This window comes from Musca domestica, unplaced genomic scaffold (genome assembly GCF_030504385.1).
Source record: "Musca domestica strain aabys unplaced genomic scaffold, Musca_domestica.polishedcontigs.V.1.1 36, whole genome shotgun sequence".
Classification (NCBI taxonomy): Eukaryota; Metazoa; Arthropoda; class Insecta; order Diptera; family Muscidae; genus Musca; species Musca domestica.
In genome coordinates, this window is record NW_026712318.1 from 4,671,719 (window position 1) to 4,688,544 (window position 16,826).

General features: G+C 36.6%; 6 protein-coding genes across 6 annotated transcripts in view; 4 read left to right on the plus strand and 2 right to left on the minus strand.

Moving 5' to 3' along the window:
• Window positions 1-1,014, plus strand: LOC131803975 (DNA-directed RNA polymerase III subunit RPC7-like). Its single transcript, XM_059125993.1, has 3 exons — window positions 1-312; window positions 373-510; window positions 571-1,014. Exons 1-3 carry the CDS (start codon window positions 163-165, stop codon window positions 937-939), a joined length of 657 nt encoding a protein of 218 aa, XP_058981976.1. The 5' UTR covers window positions 1-162; the 3' UTR covers window positions 940-1,014.
• LOC131803939 (uncharacterized) lies at window positions 994-1,557 on the minus strand. The gene is made up of 3 exons (XM_059125912.1): window positions 1,540-1,557; window positions 1,203-1,397; window positions 994-1,144 (listed from the first exon to the last, which is right to left on the minus strand). Exons 1-3 carry the CDS (start codon window positions 1,555-1,557, stop codon window positions 1,088-1,090), a joined length of 270 nt encoding a protein of 89 aa, XP_058981895.1. The 3' UTR covers window positions 994-1,087.
• A 2,311-nt stretch (window positions 1,558-3,868) lies between these two features.
• Window positions 3,869-4,881, plus strand: LOC131803980 (DNA-directed RNA polymerase III subunit RPC7-like). The gene is made up of 3 exons (XM_059126011.1): window positions 3,869-4,179; window positions 4,240-4,377; window positions 4,438-4,881. The coding sequence occupies exons 1-3, from the start codon at window positions 4,030-4,032 to the stop codon at window positions 4,804-4,806; spliced, it is 657 nt and encodes a 218-aa protein (XP_058981994.1). The 5' UTR covers window positions 3,869-4,029; the 3' UTR covers window positions 4,807-4,881.
• On the minus strand, window positions 4,861-6,175 carry LOC101889433 (uncharacterized). Its single transcript, XM_005187476.4, has 4 exons — window positions 6,085-6,175; window positions 5,955-6,020; window positions 5,070-5,236; window positions 4,861-5,011 (listed from the first exon to the last, which is right to left on the minus strand). The coding sequence occupies exons 2-4, from the start codon at window positions 5,998-6,000 to the stop codon at window positions 4,955-4,957; spliced, it is 270 nt and encodes an 89-aa protein (XP_005187533.1). The 5' UTR covers window positions 6,001-6,020; window positions 6,085-6,175; the 3' UTR covers window positions 4,861-4,954.
• A 1,857-nt stretch (window positions 6,176-8,032) lies between these two features.
• On the plus strand, window positions 8,033-11,561 carry LOC101889141 (exocyst complex component 1). The gene is made up of 7 exons (XM_005187474.4): window positions 8,033-8,902; window positions 8,967-9,194; window positions 9,257-9,706; window positions 9,766-10,129; window positions 10,191-10,323; window positions 10,462-10,975; window positions 11,040-11,561. Exons 1-7 carry the CDS (start codon window positions 8,198-8,200, stop codon window positions 11,385-11,387), a joined length of 2,742 nt encoding a protein of 913 aa, XP_005187531.1. The 5' UTR covers window positions 8,033-8,197; the 3' UTR covers window positions 11,388-11,561.
• A 2,074-nt stretch (window positions 11,562-13,635) lies between these two features.
• Window positions 13,636-16,826, plus strand: part of LOC101889989 (sodium- and chloride-dependent GABA transporter 1) — a 166,806-nt gene continuing 163,615 nt past the window's right edge. The window contains exon 1 of the mRNA XM_059126051.1: window positions 13,636-14,337. The gene's annotated coding sequence lies outside the window, so the exon portion shown is untranslated. The remainder of the gene's footprint in view (window positions 14,338-16,826) is intronic.

A 16,826-nucleotide genomic window follows, 5' to 3' on the forward strand; every position in this document is an offset into this window, starting at 1 on the left:
GTATTTTTGTTGTTGTTTTTGTTTATACATGTGCAACGATTCCAAGGAAAGAGGAGAAATTTCCTGCATATGGAAGTAGATTATAGAGTTTGGAAAAGAAATAAAAAGGAGCCCCTGGATCATTTATCGGAGTTTTTTATTTAAAATTAAGTTGTAGTTAACATGGCTGGCCGTGGCAGGGGTGTAAAGACCGGAACTTTAACACAAGAACAATTACAGACTCTGGGATGTGTAGGCAAGGATATGCCTCAGGTCGCTCAGGCGCCACCACCCACATATCCACCGCTGATGTCTAAGCCCGTGACACTTGAAGTAGGATTCATAACCCACTCTACCCACTCCTAAAAAAATTATAATACAAAACTATTGCAGACAACAGCATCACAAAACTACCAGATATTATGGAAAGAGGATTTCCTTAACCACATGAGAGATTCAGCATATTTTCTACAGCCAATAGAAAAATCAATAGCGGGCCGAGGTGTTTCCAGATATAACCCAAAGCAAACGGTAATATTTCTTAAACAGATAAACATATGAAACTTATTGTCTTATTTTGAACGTTTCCAGAATGCCGACCAATGTATCAAGCTTAAGCCCAGAACGGAGTTCAATTGGTCTTTGATGCCGGCCGAATTACAGATGGCAAATAAAAAACGAAAGATTGTTCCCAAGGAAGCTGCAGTGAAGCTAAAGAAAACAAAGCCAGGTAATATTGAAGATCGACTAAAGGTACTGGAAGAGAAAGAACAAACAGAGGACGATGTAGATGCTCCCAACAAAACAAACTCTGATTCAGAAGAGGACGTTGAGGAAGAAGTTGGAGAGGATGTCGACGATGAAATGGATGATGATAACGACTATGGAAATGCCTATTTCGATAATGGTGAAGCTTATAATGAAGAGGATGATAATCTAGATGATGGACCTGTCTATTAACAAATGTATATTTTTAGTCTGTAGTAAAGTACAAATGAAAATTTCCAAACAATATAAGTTTGTTTTATCACTTTATTTTTGGATAACGTGTTTCCACAGTTATTTTATTAAGAATGTTACTAAACACACATAATTACAATACATTTATTTAATCGGTAGATTCTGGTGGGCTGTAGTTCAAGTCAATGATGCCAGTAGATTTAACCTGAAAGAAAAGAAATGTAAGGAATGGGTTTTAGGTGATAAAAAACTGAAATAATTACCAAAGCAATAGTGCCAACTAAAGCAGCAATGCCAGCAGCCAAGACAGCATTGTACTTGGAATTTTGGCGGGTGTGGTTTTCTTTCCAGTCACCTTGGGGGACAGGCAAGTCATTCATTGTAACCTTTACGCCACTACCGTGGTAGGATGCACGGGACAAGGCACCAGCTGAAAAAAGGAAAAATCGAATTATTCGCTAAACCCACAGAAGAAAATTTTATCGAAATTCAGAAAACTATGAGTCAATTATATTTCATAACAGACTTAGGAGGAAATATCTATATTTATATACCCTACATATTTCTATTACTAATATTCTTGGGATTCCTATCAGTAACCAGTTCTACATGCTTCATATTTTATATTATAAATATATAATTAACTCAAGCTATAAATTTTCTTCGATCAGTGGATAAACCCATGGGACAACAGCGTTTCGAATATTACATTGGAATTATATTAAATCCCATATAAAAAGATTTATATGGGGTTTTTGCATAAATTTGGGTGACGTCATTAACATAATTGTTTGACATTTTTTAGCCGAAATGTTCGCGCGTTCCATGCAATACTATGCTTCCGAACTAAATTTCATTTTGGATAATGTGAAATGTTTGTTTGAAGCAGTTAGGGTATTGACTAAAATGGGCATCATTTGAAAGCTTATGAAAATACCTATCCAACAAGTGGTCATATGACGGGGTTGCTGGAACCGGTTTCGGAGAAATTTAGGAAAATTTGCATTTTTGTATGAGTACTTTTTGAAAAACCTATAAAAACTCGAAAATGGACCCATTATAGGGTCTTAAAATCTATACACTATATTATAGCTAACACTATTGCCTTTCCAAAATGGTGTCATATGTGTTGATATCTTTTGTGGTTCCGTGGATATAAGAGATAGAATTCATTAAATTATATTTTTCTCCAGTCTAGATGCATTTGACTTTGACCTTTATAGCTTTTTTAAGCAACCGGCCTTCGGCCGGGGCTTAAGATTTTCTCCTCAGGGGTATGTCCAACACCGGTTACGCGATCCATAGTTTTTCTAAAAATTGTACATTTTTAAGTAACCGGCCTTTGGCCGGGGCTTAAGATTTTCTCCTCTAGGGTATGTCCAACACCGGCTACGCGATCCATAGTTTTTCTAAAAATTGTAATTTTTGTAAGTAGTCGGCCTTCGGCCGGGGCTTAAGATTTTCTCCTCTAGGGTATGTCCAACACCAGCTACGCGATCCATAGTTTTTCTAAAAATTGTAATTTTTGTAAGTAGTCGGCCTTCGGCCGGGGCTTAAGATTTTCTCCTCTAGGGTATGTCCAACACCAGCTACGCGATCCATAGTTTTTCTAAAAATTGTAATTTTTGTAAGTAGCCGGCCTTCGGCCGGGGCTTAAGATTTTCTCCTCTGGGGTATGTCCAACACCGGCTACGCGATCAATAGTTTCCTAAAAACTGTAGTTTTCGAAAGTAGCCGGCCTTCGGTCGGGGCTTAAGATTTTCTCCTCTGGGGTATGTCCAACACCGGCTACGCGATCCATAGTTTTTCTAAAAATTGTAATTTTTGTAAGCAGCCGGCCTTCGGCCGGGGCTTAAGATTTTCTCCTCTGGGATATGTCCAACACCGACTACGCGATCCATAATATTCTAACAACATCAAATTAAAAACAAAGCAGATTAACAAGAACGTTAAACCCGACACAAAACTTGGGTTCACTCAAACTGCTTTCATAAGTAACGACTTTAAAAGTCAATATCTTCGGAACTACAAAAGATATCAACACATATGACACCATTTTGGAAAGGCAATAGTGTTAGCTATAATATTGTGTATAGATTATAAAACCCTATAATGGGTCCATTTTCGAGTTTTTATGGGTTTTTCAAAAATTACTCATACAAAAATGCATATTTTCCTAAATTTCTCCGAAACAGGTTCCAGTTACCCCGTCATATGACCACTTGTTGGATAGGTATTTTCATAAGCTTTCAAATGATACCCATATTATTGATATCGGTTACGTAGAACCGGATATAAACCGGATGTTGTATCCGAACTTTTGGGTCGAATAACCGGGTAACCGGGTATTTCCCCCACAAAAAAATTATATTGCCGTAATCAGGTTACAAATACCTACCTGCGGTAAAAATTTCAGGTCAATCCAAGCATAGCCCCTAAACTCAACTTATGCCATTTCGCGTAACAGTCGTCGGAACCGAACCGAACCGTAACATCTTACCCCATCATGTGACCACTTGTTGGATAGGTATTTTCATAAGCTTTCCAACGATACCCATATTGTCTATATCGGGTAAGTGGATCCGGGTCTAGTCGGGGTCTTGAACCCGGACTTTCGGGTCAAAAATCTGGGGTTCCAGGTCCGTCCCCCAAGAAAAAAATAGTTTCCCGGGATCATGGTTAAAATACCTACCACTGAAAAAATTTTCGAAAAAATTTAAGAGTTTTTACTAAACTAGAGTTGTTCCGTATTTTATGTAAGAAACTATTTGTAGTGCTTTGAAAAAAAGATTTATATGTGCTTTGTTTCTTATATAGAAAGTGGTGTATGGGTGGTCGGTCTACTGTACGAAGATATATTTCGATCTATAGAACCCATTGAACACTGAATGAATGCCTTTTTCTGATTGCATAGAGCCCTATAACAACGTATTTTTGTTGTTGTTTTTGTTTATACATGTGCAACGATTCCAAGGAAAGAGGAGAAATTTCCTGCATATGGAAGTAGATTATAGAGTTTGGAAAAGAAATAAAAAGGAGCCCCTGGATCATTTATCGGAGTTTTTTATTTAAAATTAAGTTGTAGTTAACATGGCTGGCCGTGGCAGGGGTGTAAAGACCGGAACTTTAACACAAGAACAATTACAGACTCTGGGATGTGTAGGCAAGGATATGCCTCAGGTCGCTCAGGCGCCACCACCCACATATCCACCGCTGATGTCTAAGCCCGTGACACTTGAAGTAGGATTCATAACCCACTCTACCCACTCCTAAAAAAATTATAATACAAAACTATTGCAGACAACAGCATCACAAAACTACCAGATATTATGGAAAGAGGATTTCCTTAACCACATGAGAGATTCAGCATATTTTCTACAGCCAATAGAAAAATCAATAGCGGGCCGAGGTGTTTCCAGATATAACCCAAAGCAAACGGTAATATTTCTTAAACAGATAAACATATGAAACTTATTGTCTTATTTTGAACGTTTCCAGAATGCCGACCAATGTATCAAGCTTAAGCCCAGAACGGAGTTCAATTGGTCTTTGATGCCGGCCGAATTACAGATGGCAAATAAAAAACGAAAGATTGTTCCCAAGGAAGCTGCAGTGAAGCTAAAGAAAACAAAGCCAGGTAATATTGAAGATCGACTAAAGGTACTGGAAGAGAAAGAACAAACAGAGGACGATGTAGATGCTCCCAACAAAACAAACTCTGATTCAGAAGAGGACGTTGAGGAAGAAGTTGGAGAGGATGTCGACGATGAAATGGATGATGATAACGACTATGGAAATGCCTATTTCGATAATGGTGAAGCTTATAATGAAGAGGATGATAATCTAGATGATGGACCTGTCTATTAACAAATGTATATTTTTAGTCTGTAGTAAAGTACAAATGAAAATTTCCAAACAATATAAGTTTGTTTTATCACTTTATTTTTGGATAACGTGTTTCCACAGTTATTTTATTAAGAATGTTACTAAACACACATAATTACAATACATTTATTTAATCGGTAGATTCTGGTGGGCTGTAGTTCAAGTCAATGATGCCAGTAGATTTAACCTGAAAGAAAAGAAATGTAAGGAATGGGTTTTAGGTGATAAAAAACTGAAATAATTACCAAAGCAATAGTGCCAACTAAAGCAGCAATGCCAGCAGCCAAGACAGCATTGTACTTGGAATTTTGGCGGGTGTGGTTTTCTTTCCAGTCACCTTGGGGGACAGGCAAGTCATTCATTGTAACCTTTACGCCACTACCGTGGTAGGATGCACGGGACAAGGCACCAGCTGAAAAAAGGAAAAATCGAATTATTCGCTAAACCCACAGAAGAAAATTTTATCGAAATTCAGAAAACTATGAGTCAATTATATTTCATAACAGACTTAGGAGGAAATATCTATATTTATATACCCTACATATTTCTATTACTAGTATTCTTGGGATTCCTATCAGTAACCAGTTCTACATGCTTCATATTTTATATTATAAATATATAATTAACTCAAGCTATAAATTTTCTTCGATCAGTGGATAAACCCATGGGACAACAGCGTTTCGAATATTACATTGGAATTATATTAAATCCCATATAAAAAGATTTATATGGGGTTTTTGCATAAATTTGGGTGACGTCATTAACATAATTGTTTGACATTTTTTAGCCGAAATGTTCGCGCGTTCCATGCAATACTATGCTTCCGAACTAAATTTCATTTTGGATAATGTGAAATGTTTGTTTGAAGCAGTTAGGGTATTGACTTCGCACATATCTTCAGGAACCCATAACTCAACTACTACAAACATATATATTTAACTTTCACTAATCACATTTTATAAGGATAATTGCGTTGTGTCCTTCTAGAAGTAAATCTTAAGTCATTTTAACAGGATTCCCATCGATTATACACAAAAACAGTTACTCCATTCAGTTATGTAATTTTTAAGGTTATTGGTTCCGTACGAGGATTCTTTGTTGTATTTTTTTAGATTGTCTTATTCTCTTACCATTTCTCAAAAGGAGACCTTGTTTGACAATGTGTTTAGCCAACATTTTTCTTCAATTTTTCAGCGCTACAATACAGTAACAAAAACAAATTAAATTTTATTTTTCTTTTTCTGGAAAAAAATCTCTTGCCTGGTGTGGATGAAGAATTAAACTCTATCTGACAGTTCGACCCGTGCAGTGACAGTTAGCAGACAAAAAATCATCTCTGTCTCTGGGTATGTAACCAATATGGCAACGTTAGGAAACTGAATGAGGGCGTATAGCGTAAGAACTAATGGCGCGTTTTACTTAGCATTTACATGAGACATATTGTATTGAATTAGAGTTTTATTTTACTACCACACTGATTTGATTATTACCATGGTACAATAAGGAGGTAGAACAACTTCGTAAAACTGCAGAAATACAGCCCTGAGGCTAAGTTATTCAAAATTATAGGCAACAAGTTGTTTTCATTTATTTGATAATTTTTGTTCATTTCTAAAATGAGTCAAATAGCGCGAAAGATGAATGAAAGGCCTAGATGTTCTCTCAAAAATATGATCCTTAGTGTTCAATCTTTCAATTCCATGGCAAATCTCGTTAATATTATTAATGCGCTCCCGCAATTTAAGTTTCTTCCAATCATTGATTTTGAAAATATTTTTTTTTATTTTTTCTAAACAACAAATACAAACACAAAATTGGCAGAAGTCGGACACACTTAGAAAAAAAATTTAATCAGCTGGGAGTTCTACCTTACCTTTTTATTGTACCATTGATCTAACGCTGTCCGTTCGTCCATCTCTCTGTCTGGCTGGCTGGTGCGCACGATAACTCACGAAGGCAGTATCCGATTTTGTCCAAACTTGGTACATCGTTACATTATTATCCCCTTTGTGAGGGAAAGGGGCAACATTTTAAATAATTACAACTCTTATAAAATTTGATTTAAGAGTCCGATTTTCCTTCAAATTAGACACATCACAATATTTTTATTAACGCAAGATCCGGTGTGAAGATGGGATTTATCGGTTCACTCCTTCTGGTATCTTCCCCACAAAGGGTCAAAACTTTGAACTTGCATGAAGCCGAAGTTAAATTCCGATTCCATTCAGACTTTGTTCATCTCAATATTTATATCAACTCAAGATATGTTATAAAAATGGTAGAGATTTGACCATTCCTTTTGATACCTCCCACACAAAGGGTCAACGTTTGGAATGCTTATTTCGGATTTTATAATAGTTTTGGTAAATATTATAAAATACGAAATAAGCATCCGGCTCTATTCATATTTCACACATTCCATTATTTCTACAAACACAAGATCTGTTGTGAAGATGGAATGTATCGGTTCACTCCTTCTGGCATTTCCACCATAAAGGGTCAATATTTTGAATATGCATGAAGCTCATAAAACTCGAAATTAACATCCGATTCCATTCAGCCTTGGTACATCTCAATATTTCTGGTACCTCCCCCACATAGGGTTCAAGCTTTTGAAAAACAAAACGCTCAATGAAAGCGAAATAAGATCTTCAAATTTCTCAAATACAAACATTTTTGCTAATACAAGATCTGTTGTGAATGTGATATATATTTGCGAACCCCTTCTGGTATCTCACCCACAAAGGGTCACAATTTTCAATACTTTTATCTGTCATAACTTGCGAAAAAAAGTAAGCTATTCTTTACAACTTGCTATATCTCAATATGTCTCTCAGATAAATATGGAATTTATGATTTTGCCTAAAAATGGATATAAATGTCCGATTTTCTTGTAATTTTGCCCATACAAATATTTTTATCTGTATTAGATGAAGTATGAAAATGGAATTCTTCGGTCGACTATATCTGGTACCTCAGGCACATTTTAACATTTTCTAAAAATTATCACTTATCTTATAACTCCGAAAAAATTGTAATCAGCTGGTAGCCCTACCTTACCTTTTTTTGCACCATGGTTATTATGCCGAGTGCATTTACCTGTATTATTCTATGATGATTAATAAGCGAATATCAGCTGATTTGCCTTAACTTTCTTTCAATTCACATTCGTAAATATAATACGATTTTTGACGCTGCCTCTTCCCTATTCGTAAAGTATTGTTATACTAGTATAACAGATTGACAGAACACTAATACCCGCTTGTTGGCATTTCTTTATTTGATTGGAATTTGGAATTGTGGAGCAAAACATAATCTCCGCAAATAAGGGGCGTTCCAAGGATTCACCGATTCAACATCGAAACCAACCACAATGTTGTCGATTGGTTCCTTAGCCAATATTAAATACATTTTACAAAAGGAGCTCTTCAATGGGTGCGGCGAACGATTGCTCACATCGGTTACGGTGACAAAAACCTTCAAGAAGAAACGAGCCTGTTACCTCTGTGTGGTGACGACACCTCCACCGTTTTCAGTGGTCACAATGTGTCTGGTCAAACAGGCCGAACAAAAGGATAGTGAATATAAGAAAAAACGCATATGGCAATTGGATGAAATCAAGTGGGTGGATGGACGCAGTGAAGAGTTCGAAATACATGAATTTGATGTACAGGTGGAAAAACTATACAAATGGTATGCCTTAAATTTGCACGAAAGACAGAATTTTTTGGCCGTTCTGTACAAACAAGTCCAAAAATATGGTCAGGGACGTGGTGTCAAGGCTGAGTTCCGTAATATTCCAAGTGCTTGGCTTATGGATAAGTCACCGGAGAAAATTGGTGGAGTTGGTGGCGGTGGCAGTGGAGTTGGCTCATCGGACATGAACAATCGAGATGGTCTGCGTAAAAGTGGTGCCGAAACAGAGGATGAAGAGGAATCTGAATTTCAAGAATTTACAGCATTGACCGATAAGGAATCAAATGAACTGACAAAACTTTTTACAGAATGCGATTATGCGGTTAAAGATGCTGAACTGTTGATTGAAAAACTATCCAAGGAACTGCATGATTTGGATGGGGTAAGTTACAACTATAACCTTACTTGATGGTAGATTCTTAACCTTTATAACTTCATCTCTCTAGGCAAATATTCAGTCCGTATTGGCCTCAGAGAAACAAGTAATGATGCTCATGGAGCACATTGACCAGGCAATCGGGGAGGCTGATAAATTTGAAGAACGTCTGGATTCCTATGAGGAAATTCTAAGCCATGTAAAAGAAACTATGGAGAAGATTGGAGGTAAAAATGCTATGATAAAAATAGCTAACAACAACAATATAAAGCTTAAGGAAGAACTGAGCAAAATAATCGTAAGTTTGGGAATATCTGCATCTACACACATAACTTGCTAAAACATACATTTTTCGTTTAGACCCAATTAGATTTTCCGACGGCGTATCAACAGGTTCTACAATCGCCTGTCTTAAATACACCCGAAGGACGCAAAGCTGCCATTGAAGCTGCACAATTCCTACAGCAAGCTTTAAACAGTGACATCGACCCATCATTGCAACGTTTGGCCGCCGTACGTGATCAAATGAAACGTTTCGAAATTTGGAAGAAGAACTTTTTGGGACCCGTCATCAAACATTTGAATTGCCTGCTAATACATTTATCAAATCAAATTGGTGACACTCCACCTTCTAGCACTGAATTAATACTACCTAATCATGCTTCGGTACACCAAGATCTAGTGCCTTATACTGAGCTGATGCATTGGATCAAGGCCATGGATAGGACTAAATATGAGGGCTTGACCACAGTCTATACAACAGCGTTTAGTAAAATCTATGAACGAGATATACGGAATTTTTTTAATTTGGTAAGATAAAAACGCATAGAATATAGGAAAAAAAGTTTTGAGAATCTTCTTTTTTGTAGGCGAAGCTACAAATTTCTGGAGGACTGCGCAACTCCCGTGAAGATTTGGACGTTTCTTCGTCGTCAATTTCAAAGAAAAATGCTGTTTCGTCTGTTCCGCATGGAACATTGGGGGTTAATAGAGATCAATGGGGACCCGGTGTCGATGCAGCAGATAGAGAACGCTTTGATTCTGTGTTGGAAAAGGTTTTGGCTGAATTGGAACCCATAGCCTTGCAAGAGCAAAAGTTCTGTATAAATTTCTTCCAAATGGATGTGATAAGTCCCACTGCAAAATCCGTTGGCCTAGACACTATGGATAAGAGTACCGACATGTCACAGTCCATTCTTTTATCTCCTTCTTCAGCCACGGGAGGCGGAGATGGTAAACCTTTAGGGCGATTGAAATGTCATAAAAATGTTAAACGTTTTATTGTTTCTTGCAGGCTCACAGTTTCCCCAAAAGAAAATTGATCGCCAGATTAATGAAGAAGTTCGCCGTCTAATGAATGCTTTGTTTGGATGTCTAGAACAGGAATTGGTTAATTTCATACAGAGCTTTGAGCGTTTTGATTGTTTGTAAGTAGACATTGCTTTGCAATCCTTTACTTGAAGAAACTTCGAAAAATCGAAACAATTTGGATTTTTGTTTTTAAATGATTGGAAATCTCAAAGATGTGTTAATATATTAATTGATTTGTTGTATTCTATTTTCAGCTACTCCCTTTACGTATTAGATCGCTTAACGCAGCATGTCATGTCTGCCCAAGATACACATTCCTTTTTAAGTATGACATTTGCCTCGGTCCTTGTGCAAGTTAAAAGAAATTTCGATCGTTTTATGCAGCAACAGTTGCAGTCAATACGTGATGCCAAACTGCCCAAACGTTCCAAGTGTGGTATTCTACCATATGTGGAAAATTTCGAATATTTTTCACAAACCACCGAGGAATTCTTTTGTAAATCTACAAGACGCACAGACATGGACAAATATATACAGCTTATAAATGCAATATTCGAAGGTATTAACACACATGCCAAGGAACATCCCAAGACACCGTTGCAAGTTGTTCGCATGGAAAACTATCATCATATGCATTCTTTGTTGGCCCGACTATGCGCAAAGGTACCCAGTTTGGATGAGCTAAAGAAGGAGGCCAAGGCTCGTTACAAGGATGCCCTTAATAATTATGTTATATGTTACTTTGGCAGGCCATTGGAAAAATTAAATGTAGGCATTTCAAACGTCTACTAACTCAAGCAAATTGAATAATTGTTCTTTTGTTTTTTTTTAGCAATTCTTTGAAGGTGTTCAACAGAAAATTGCCCAAGGTGTAAAGGAAACCGAGATCAGCTATCAAATGGCATTTTCTAAACAAGAACTACGCAAGGTTATCAGTCAATATCCAGCCCGTGAAGTAAAAAAAGGCATGGAGAATCTCTACAAAAAAGTGGAAAAACATCTATGCGAAGAGGAGAATCTTTTGCAGGTTGTTTGGCATGCAATGCAGGAAGAGTTTATTGTACAGTATAAATTCCTAGAGGAGCGCATACAAAAATGTTATGCCGGTTCAATGATAACATTGGAATTTAACATACAAGATATTCTTAATTTCTTTTCGGATATTGCACGTTCCCATTGAATGAAGCAGATTATATACTCTTATCGCAGTATTTAGGCTATACACATAAATTTATTATTTACATTATTAATTTATTTTTACATTATTTTTCGGAAAAATAATGTAGAGCTGTTAATGCGCATATTATTAAAACGAAGTCATGGTTTATTTTATTAAAGGAAAGGTATAAGTATATTTTTAAGCTTGTTATTTAAATAGCTTCTCTAGTCTGTATAATTTCTACAGTAGATAATGAAAATGTGGAACAGGTTACTTTACGAAGTAAGCTTTCGAAGCAATAGTGTGTTGGTAATTATATACAGCCTGTTGAATTGAGAAACCTACGATTGTTTCCCAGTTGTATCGGTAGTTTTCAAATTAAGTTGTATAGGTAATTTTTAATTTTCATTTCATTTGTGCAGGGAAGAAGCAGCTGTGACAGTATTCATTGTATGGAATGTGTCGGCGCTTTGTATCGTTACCAATACCAGGTTACTACCGAAATAAGTCTTGCCAGGTTCCGTCGATTTTGGCTAATTAGGAACTTTGTTATGATATTTTACAATTGTAAGTCTTCTCAAATCTGTGCTCTCCTTGTGAAAGATAGTATATTCCCTGAAGATATCTCTAAAGTAAATTGCGCTCTTATGACCTGGGATCCAAGTAAGAACTACTCTGGTCAGAAGTTCTAGCTTAGAAAGTTCACTTTACATTCTTTCACTAGCTTTGATGTAACAATGATTGAATGCAATGCTAGGAGTGCCGCTTGGCTGTCGACAAAAATACCTATTGATTTATATGCTTCTACACACTTCATCTAAGAGCCGTCTGTGGTGGATTCCTTAATGTCATTGACCGTCGGTGGTGTTCTGTTACTCCATTTTTTTGTGATTGAGAATTTATCTTTAAAAGGCTGTTTAAAAGATGATGCTGGTGTGCAGTAATCTGCATTAGTTGCTATTTTCTCGGTAGGCATGTGTTCAGACCTTATTGTTGGATTCACATTATCATCAATCGGTAGATCAATCCACTGGGAACCTCTCATATTTCAGTGAGAGCTTTTTTTGCAGTCAAAAGTGGCTCTCGATTTGCTTAGCATGGATGTACCTTTTGATATCTGCCAAAGGTTTATATTATATGCAAGCTGTTCGGTATTGAAAGCCCCCCAAGTAACGGTACCTTCAGATTTTCGGTATCTGGTATATCAACCAAATAATTTGAAATGTTATGTTTGGAGTTCTTGGTAGGTCTGCTCTCTCCCTGCAAAAAATATTAACTACAGGTCCACTAATTGTTATAGCCCCCAAGTAACGGTACCTCCAGATTTTCGGTATCTGGTATATCAACCAAATAATCTAAAATTTTACATTTGGAGTTCTTGGTAGGTCTGCTCTCTCCCTGCAAAAAATATTCACTACAGGTCCAATAATTGTTATAGCCCCCAAGTAACGGTACCTCCAGATTTTCGGTATCTGGTATATCAACCAAATAATCTAAAATTTTACATTTGGAGTTCTTGGTAGGTCTGCTCTCTCCCTGCAAAAAATATTCACTACAGGTCCAATAATTGGTATAGCCCCCATGTAACGGCATCTCCAGATTTTCGGTTTCTGCCACAATTACCAACCAATTTAGGTGAAACTTGACAAAGGTTCAATTCAGTTCTTCTAATTGGTATAGCCCACATATAACGGTAGCTCCCGGTTTTCGGTTTTTTGAAGTTTTCTGCTACAATTTAGATGTTAATATTGGTTTCGCTATTTGGGTTAAAATAAAAAAAGAAATAATTAAAACGGCTTTCATTGTCCGCCGGGGGTTTTCCTGCAATTAATGAAAAAATTAAATTTTGTCACACAGTTTTTTTTTGTTGATTTTGTAAATTCAAATTTTGTTTTAACTCGCCGTTATAAATACTTTGGATCACAAGTTTGGGGAAAAAAGTGGAAAATGAAACCAAACTTTCTAAAGGTAAGTGGGCGAAGCTTGTATGGGACCTTTACAGAATCGTAAATCCATATGTATTGCCTAGTTTGAATTGTACCTGGTTGCTGAATTCCTTCAATATATCCTGTGTAAAATTCCAACATGCGAATTATGATTTTTTTTTTAAAAAATATTATCTTTGTTTTTTTTTCGGTTTATTCGTTACTTCTGCTTAGCTGGAGGTAGAAGAATTATTTGGTCTCAAAGCTCCAAACAAATTATCTTTGTTTTACTGTTGCCTCTCTTACGTAGCCACCTTGTGAGAGTACAAGAATTAAGAGAAACTATGCAATGCAAAACGAAACTAAACGGAGAATGTGCAAAATAGTCAACAACAGCGAGTATTGGATGGCGGCGATGGCCGTTTGGAATTCATTCCCACCAAAGTCATAATGTGGTTCTGCACCAGTTGCAATTCTAAATCCACAACGTCAAGTCCACAACAACGGATGAAGACACGAGGCGCGCGAGTATTATTGGGTGATCCGTGATCCTCCTTTCCTTTACACGGTCATTTTGAGTAGTTGAGCTGAACGACGTTTGTTTAACAACGACAACAAAACGTCAAGAATACAAATTAGTGAAAGAGTGTCAGTGGCTTTTGTTAATTGTTTTTTTAAACGAATAATGGAATAAATAAGAAAACAGGCGAAAAATGCAAGTGTTTGTTTTGAAATAAATTGTCAATTGAAATATTCAAATATTGAATATAATTAAAATAAAAAAGAAAATTATTTTTTTCTTGTGATAGTTTATCGTTTTGTGTGTGTGCGTGGGTGTTGTTGCTGGTGTATCATCAAACTTCAGGACAACCTTAAGCCGCTTAAGATTGCTTCCTGGTTTTCAACGAAAGCGAGATAAAAAGGGAATAACCCACAAAAAATAAACTACAAACGTCGCATATGGCGAAAAAAAGAAAATGCCCCCAAAAGTAAAATAAAGAATAGCCGAAAAAATAACAACAAACAACATTAAAAAATATAGTAACGTAAGTACATTTTAAAACTTGAAATCGCAATGCCATTAAGCATTTTCCACCGTTGGTTTGACCGTTTAGTTTTTTTCTGGATTTGTTTATTGCCGCAAAAATGACTGGATGGATGGCTGGCGGTCTGGTTTATTTCAATGCTCTTCTCCTTGTCGTTTGGGTTCCAAAAAAAAAAAAAAAAAAAAAACAAAACCGTGTTCAACCAGTTTTTGTTGCTAATTTTTTTTGGTGAACTGTTTTCGATCCAGATTTATGCCACTGCACCATGGTCTAGAGTGCGCTCTGCAATAGGTATAAAATATAAACTTTTAGGGTTTTGAGGGCGCAGTTAAAACATATGGTTTGGCTTTCCAACGTACATCCAGTTGAGTTTGTCATTTCTATTCGAAATAACAATTTTAACCTCACATTGCACAGTGGTCCAATTTGTATGGGACGGTGTGACAAAGATGTTTCTATACAACTAATCGATCTATTTTTTTAGAGTAGCGTTATAACGACCAAAAAATATTTTAAACATAAAATTGTGAAGTTTGGACCTCGTTTTCGGCATAGTCCCCACATAACGACAACCTTCGATTTAGAGAAATTTTAAGATTTAAGGTACATTTTTAATTGAAATCGTCTGAAATTTAACATCTGGTGGTCTTAATGAATACCTGATGTCCTTGCAAAATAATTTAATATTGGTCTAAATTTTTATATGCCTCAAATAGAATCCTACCCCCGATTTTACTCTTTGAAGGGTTCTTACCATATGTTTTCAATCAATTTTGTCGATATTTAACATTTCTGTTTGGGATAGGGTAGTAAATTGATGTGTCAAAAATTGTCAATATATGTTTTTGATATAGCTCCCATAGAACCCTACCTCCGATTTGATAGACTTTCAAGATTTTGACAACATTTCCATGAAATTTGGCATTTTGGATTCTGAATACAATTATTACTTTCTTACAACAAAATTGTCAAACATTTTTACTTTGTGGTATATATATCACTTGGGACCACTGTGCATTGTAACCATGTCTGTGTAAGCTGTGATTGGTGAAATTAAGCTTTGTGAAGATTTGAATTCCTGGGTAAACTTCAATAAATTGGTAGAATTCATTCATTCATTTACAAAGTTTCTACTAGAATTATCTAGCCACCAAGACTGATCCAAATTTTGTGTTATTTGGTACCTTTCGAACCATAATGGTACACATTTACAAAAACACCACCAGATTTTAAATCCAGATGCCAACTTTCGGGATTCCAGCTCTATCCCTTCAGGCGATACCAAATTTAGTACCATTTAGTACTTTTCGTACAAATATAGGACGTATTTTCAGACCACCGGCAAATTTCAAACACAAAAAAAATAAATATCAAATTTCAGAATTTTATTTCTATTCCTTCACCTAGTACTAAATATAGTATCAATCAGTATTTTTGGTACAATTACAGTAAACATTTCCAAAACCACCTCCTTATGTCCAGGCTACACATGAACAGCAACTCTAATACCTAATTCCAGGCACTATCTGTTCGCCCAATACCAAATTTCACCAAATATGGTATTACTTAATACTTTTCGTACAATTATAGTACACATTTCCAATATCAATATCAATATCTTAACCACAGACACCAACTGTGACACATACAGGGTGAGATAAAAAAACTGCAACAAAGTCAAAAGTCATAATTTTTACATTTTTTTTAATTTTATTGAATGAAAGCAAAAAATGTCGGGAATAGCATCAAAATTTAGAATAAGTTTAGATTTGTTCGAATTGGTCGCCTTTGGCACGAATTATGGCCTTCAAACGGCTAATGAAACCGTCACACGCTGCCCGAATGTTGCTCTGCGGTTTTTGGCCCATTCCCGGCGAAGCGTTTGCTTGAGTTGATCGACACTTTGGTATTTTTAGTGCCAAGCTTGCTTTCCAAAATACTCCAGACACAATAGAACAACGGATTGGTGTCCGGAGATTTTGGTGGTCATTATGCGTTGGAAATGAAGCGAACAACCTCATTTTGTAACCATTCTCGGGTAGAGCGTGCTGAGTCCTGTTGTAATGTCCAAGGTCTGCGGCCAAAATGTTTGCGTGCCAAGGCTTTAATACACCCTCCAGATAATATTCGGCATTTATTCCGATGCCACGGTCGATTAATACGAGCGGAGAACGACCATCGGCTATTATGGCGGCTGTGTGTAATGGTGATGGTGTGACCATGGCATGGCGCTTGAATTCTGGTGGCCAACCGTAGGCGCACATTTTCAGCTGACCTCTTTGGAAAGTAAACACGATAATTTTGTTTTGTTTACAAACTGCTGGACAGCGAGTACTTTGTCATCGAAGAAAGCCAAATTCGGCAGTTCAACTCTTTCGGCCAAGCGTAGCAACTCTTTAGCTCTTTTGAGTCTATTTTCTTTCTGTTGCGGTGTAAGTTGTTGCACTTTTTGAAATTTCAATGGCTTTACCCCGAGCTAATTTTTCAAT